The sequence below is a fragment of the Electrophorus electricus genome, chromosome 4, assembly GCF_013358815.1.
Source record: "Electrophorus electricus isolate fEleEle1 chromosome 4, fEleEle1.pri, whole genome shotgun sequence".
In the NCBI taxonomy this organism is placed as follows: domain Eukaryota; kingdom Metazoa; phylum Chordata; class Actinopteri; order Gymnotiformes; family Gymnotidae; genus Electrophorus; species Electrophorus electricus.
Window position 1 is genome coordinate 8,052,529 of NC_049538.1, and position 6,000 is coordinate 8,058,528.

General features: G+C 39.6%; 1 protein-coding gene across 9 annotated transcripts in view; it reads left to right on the forward strand.

Annotated features, from left to right (window-relative positions):
* thrb (thyroid hormone receptor beta) overlaps positions 1 to 6,000 on the forward strand; it is an 87,115-nt gene extending 81,115 nt beyond the window's left edge. For all 9 annotated transcript variants that reach the window (XM_027024643.2, XM_027024648.2, XM_027024642.2 and 6 more), the window contains one exon: positions 5,414 to 6,000. In XM_027024643.2, the coding sequence (XP_026880444.2) occupies positions 5,414 to 5,655 (242 nt within the window). In that variant the 3' untranslated portion in view covers positions 5,656 to 6,000. The remainder of the gene's footprint in view (positions 1 to 5,413) is intronic.

Below are 6,000 nucleotides of genomic sequence, written 5' to 3' on the forward strand. Positions count from 1 at the left end.
ATCGTTGTGTGACATTAAAGCAAGTTTGAGAAACAAAGTAAACTGAATCTGCAGTACGCTGAGCTCACCAAGCATCAATACAATGAAACTCCTCACATATAGTGTTATGAGCCTTAGCCTGAGAGCACAGTAATCCTTTTCCCACAGGAAATGTATCTATCATGGGGTTTAAGTGACAATCAAAATCCCCCAATTATTGAACTGCTAACTTTCAAGTCAGTCAATTTAAAAAAAGGCACAGGTAATAAACTCAAATGGGTAATATACAATCATAATGTTTTACCCAAACAGAATAACTTTCCCAATTAAATAGTGACACACACACAACCCACCCCCAAGAGGACAACAGTTTAAAAAAACATTTTTTCTCAGCAGTTTAGCTTTGCTACCCCCTGCTTCTAATAGTGAATGAGGAAGAGAATACCTGTCTTTATCATCCCAATGAGTCTCTTGTAACACCAGATCTCATTTTGAGAAGTTTATAAATACCATTAACATTTCAAATGCAACACATTACAAAGTTGACAACAATTTGCTTAGGAAAAAAACAAAGGGATACAGTAAAATTCTGAACATAATCCAGTGTGACATATTCGGAAGTAGACATCCTGAGAAATAGCAATGAACACTGTAATACATATAAATCTGCACTCTACCTTGAGAGCTTGCCACATAGGCAAATGTAGGGAGCAAAGTAATATCTTACTACAGAATTCCACAAGGAAGATAACAGAGATGCTCAAGCGAAAACTTCAACAAAAAAGGTAACTGTGCTTTTCTTCAGTACAGGTCCAGAAGGTCATTTGCCACAAATACATTACAAAAACAGCCATACACAATTGTCAGACAGAGGAGAGAGCACATCGACAGTTTTTCTGTCTTAGAAACAGCCCACCCACCTTAGAACCACTGGAGTAACTGGAGTGGCTCCACATCTTCACTGAAGTGGCTATTTGGACTAAAAATATGTACTGGTACTAACTGGGCTGCCCAATGGAGGATGGGTTCCCTCTTGTGTCTTGGTCCTCCTAAGATTTCTTCCTAAATCCCACCCAGAGTGTTTTTCCCTGCCACTGTCGCCCCAGGCTTGTTCGTTAGGGATTTGGACACACACATTTGTAAAGCTGCTTTGTGACATGTACTGTAAAAAGAGCTATATTAATACATTTTACTTAACTATTGTTGAATTGTGACTCAATTGAGATATAGAGAGCTGATTCAAGGAGGTGATAAAGAAAAAATGCATGTAGAGATGCATGTAATTCACGTCCTTAAACGTTTGTTGACCTCATCTAATCACTTGTATTTATGCAAAGTAGCAGCTGAACAATTGTAAAAGAACACGCTGAAGTTTCCATGCATAAGTATGTGTCCACTGCTTCCAATCTTCATTTCTGTGTCTATCACGGGCTGTTTTTCAGTCGTTGTGAGACTTTACGAGGACAGGTCATGGGCACTGAATCGAATCAGGTTTTGGGGGCCAGTGTGCGTGGGCTCTCTCAACTTTTATGTTATAGTTGTCAATGTTTTAATGTTCAAGAGATCAAAAAGCCATGTCTTGAAAAAGGTGATTGGCCTGATTTCTATCCACATTGTCAAGAACTCTGATAATTCCTCTGTTTTGTAAATTGCCTTTGTATTCAGTCATTCCTCACACCTGTTTCTCCAGCTTATTCAGACTGTTCTTTCCACTGGGGTGTCAGCATCTTACTCCATGACTATCTGGTTTGTTTGCTAAGCCACATTTCATGAGCAGTCAGATTTTCTCAATGAGTCTTAAACATTTGTTTTTCATCTATCACCATGGAGACATTGTCTGTGATTTTTAAAAACAATTTTTTTTTTTTTTTTTTATCAGCTGGTGAAGTCCAGAGTCACGCACATTGGTGCATGCTGAAGATGTATCATTAGCATGCACCATTTACTGTGACCAGCTTTTGCATCAGACTTAGTGGCGTATCTTGTGTTCCTTTGGGAATATTGTCAATGACACGTCACACAAAGTAAGCATCAAGGTTCTTATTAACCTACCAGCACTCCATGTAGAGAAACTGGAAAGGTTTTGGTGAAAACTGTTGGAAATATCAATGAAGTGGTGCACTGCCTCTGCGAACAGCTACTTTTTCTTAGGACACCATCTTGAAAAACAAGCTGCTTTGTGTAAAGCTAGGTACCATTAACTAACTAGCTTACTACATTTGTAAAGTAACTTTCTTAACATTGTGTATATTAAGTGCACAAAGGATTCACATTCACATGCAAAGTATTTTTATTTCAGCTGTGGCCTACATAACCTACATAAATGTTAAGCTAGCCTATGTAACCTCCATAACTTGTACTCCTCATGTAATGTTGTCTTTTATCCCCATGAACTTATGTACCTATCTCAGTGACATGCTTGCGTCACATTATCAACAAATTTGAATATGCTCAACAAAAACAGAAGAATTACTTCCCATCTTTTGAAGTCCACAACATATGAACCTGCTTCTAATTGCTACAGGCAGCATTTAGCTAGAAGAGCATCCAAAAGTTCTAATTGAACATTTACATTTTTACATTTCTTTAAACTTTCACTATAATTTAAATAACTGTATTCCTAAATACCAGAAATGCCAGATAATGCTACGGACACGCTACACTTGTCACGTACGGCCACCCTCCTCACACCCCTCATGTCAAGGTTTCCCGGGCTTCCTGCACTCCCTGGTTCCATGCCTTAGTTTCGTTTTGTCTTGCTTATTTAAGCCCTGTGGTCTTCTGGTCGTTGGTTATTATGCTAAGTTATGTCTCTCTGGCAGGTTTGCCTTATGTCGTCGACATTGCTTTTCCGTGTACTCCAGCCGTGTTGGATTACCCTCAGCACCCCTTAGCCTCTCTTTGTTTTACCGTTCGTGTTTCCTCATTTAATAAACCACCTCCTGCATTTTGCATTCTACCTCTTGCCTTGTTCCTGTTGGAAGCATAACAGAATAACCAACCGTTAAAACAAAGGGTGGAGTAGAGAAACAGACGGGGTGGAGGAAACGTAACTAAGGCATGGAACCAGGGAGTGCAGGAAGACCGGGAAACCTTGACATGAGGGGTGTGAGGAGGGTGGCCGTACGTGACAACACTACACTACTTTCAGAGTTGTCAAAGTGCTGTACTGTTCACACTCATAACTTAGCGTCTTGTAATTGTGGATCTTGAAGTCATTGTGGTTGGCACATTACATGACTGATCAGTGACAGGGGTTCACACATTACACAGTCTTTCACCAGGAGAAATTTCCAACACGTTTGTAGGGTGTTTGGCTGTAGCAGTTGCACATCACACATTTCTCACATAGCTCCCTCTTCCCTGAGGTTATGTACTTATCTCTGTGACATGCTTACGTCACATACTCAAAAGAAATATCCACTATAAGGACATAATAACTTTACATTAAATAATTTAGTCAACAGTTTATATTACTTTGGTAACAGCTATACAAAATATAACTTTGCAACTAAAATATTAAGAAAATATTTTACCTAAAATGTTATGCATTTAAAAATGAAGACTGCATGTAGGGCAATTTAGCTAAGGTTATTAGATAGCTAGCTAGCTAGCTAGCTAACTATATATCTTAGTGAAAACTAATGCAGAAGTACTGAAATATTTTTCATCACCTTAGTTTTTCCTTTCAAAAACAGTAGTCACAATTCAGAATGTTATATACAGGAATTGCCTGAGGTTTCTTTTGTGTTCCATATCAATGAACTATTTCTGCTAGATAAATTCTTTCTAAATTATAACATCTTCAGCCTAGCTCCACTTGTACCTCAATTGGATACATTACAAGTGTCATGTAATAATGTCTGACTTGATAAATAAATGGTTAATTATACGTTAGTTAACTGGGTATGCTGGTTCCCACATCTGTCTGAATGGAATTTTATGTAGCCTCTACTGAGATTAATACGCACTCCTTTCCCTGTCTAACATAAATCAGACACCTTTCCCCTGTCGAATCAGGCTAAAAACTCTTTGCAATGGACCATTCAAAATAATCGTGTCAGGACATTGAGTCACTAGTGTTACTTTCTAATGCACTATTTGATATAGCTACCTATTTTTGTTAGGTCAGCCTCCCTCCCCTCGTGGGAATTGGCAACAACTCTAACTGAAGTGAAAACACGACAAAGGTTTCTCAACACATGCTTTTAAAAAAATCTTTGAACCCTTTGAGAGTTTAACAGACATGTTAGAAGCAGTAGCTTCAGCTCTTGTGAACCAAATGTAAATGTTTAAACCAGCTGTTGGCTCGCTGTTTGTGTTCTTTTGACACTGAGACCAGTGCATGGTTTTATTCCCAGAGTAGTGGGTTTTCTTTTTTTGTGTAGATAATCCAACAATTTTTTAATCTTTCACAGTTAAAGATGAAGTTTATCAAATTGTCATTTAGTAATTAATTTAGCATATTTCCTGTTTTTTCTTCAGTTTTCATTCTGATTTATATAAACATGCTACAGAATGTTAATACAAATAATATATCAGACATAATCTGTTTATCCAGGACTAACCTAGCTATAACGCAAACAATATATCAGACCTAATCTGTTTATCCAGGACTGACCTAGCTATAACGCAAACAATATATCAGACCTAATCTGTTCATCCAGGACTGACCTAGCTATAACGCAAACAATATATCAGACCTAATCTGTTTATCCAGGACTGACCTAGCTATAACGCAAACAATATATCAGACCTAATCTGTTCATCCAGGACTGACCTAGCTATAACGCAAACAATATATCAGACCTAATCTGTTCATCCAGGACTGACCTAGTTATAATGCAAACAATATATCAGACCTAATCTGTTCATCCAGGACTGACCTAGCTATGTACAACATCAGTTATTATGAAGTCACAGGGAGAGAAGTCACTCCCATTTCCTAATCTGTCGATCTTTCGTATAGTTCTACTCGCACGAAGAGTCATTAGAAAAAGCACTGGCTCTAGCAAACCTTTCTGGTACCAATTACCCAAGATTACCCAGGATACTCGAGGGAAGCCATGCAGCAACGTATTAGAATGAGATTATATTTTATACCTTTAAAGACTGCGTTGTCCTTCAAGACTCTGTGGACATGTTCAAGCCTCGCTGATTCATGTAGACATACTGTTCCATGTGGCACCAAAACAGTGGTTATGATTATGCATGGTATTAATTAGGTATTACTTGCTAGCCTGTATAGCTGCTCTACTACATTTCAGCTTTTCAGGCACCCTTAGCTAATTACAGATCAGGTTACCTGGTTCTTAAGGCTTATTACTTAACATCACCATCTGTTACATTTTCTGTTTCTATATATGTATTAAAGCCATGTCAGTTCTGTCTGTCTTTTTGTCCACTAATACATCCATGCTTCTGTCCATGGCAGACCGTCCAGGCTTGACAAGCGTGGAGCGCATCGAGCGCTGCCAGGAGGACTTCCTGCTGGCCTTTGAGCATTACATCAACTACCGCAAGCACAAGTTGGCGCACTTCTGGCCCAAGCTGCTGATGAAGGTGACGGACCTACGCATGATCGGCGCATGCCATGCCAGCCGCTTCCTGCACATGAAGGTGGAGTGCCCCACCGAGCTCTTTCCACCTCTCTTCCTGGAGGTGTTTGAGGACTGACGCAGCACCAGGCAGTGGCCGACTGATCAGGCCGAGAACTGCTCGCCACCATGCCCCTGCCAGCCCACCCCCAAGCCCCCAAAACCTCACCCCTAACCCCTGTTCCACACAGATGGCGTGCATAACCACACCCTTCTCCCTCTTTGGACACGTTTTACAAACTCTAATCTCTCACTACTGAGTGTCTTTTCATTCCATAGCTTTAGACGTAGCTCTTGGGCCTAGTCTCTGGATGGACCATTCCATTTGCGATGCGGGTACATGTGAACAGTGTGTTTCTTTTTTCCTTTTTCCCCTTTTTGTTCTTTTCTTTTTCTTTTTCTTTGTTTGATTATTTTTTTCCCC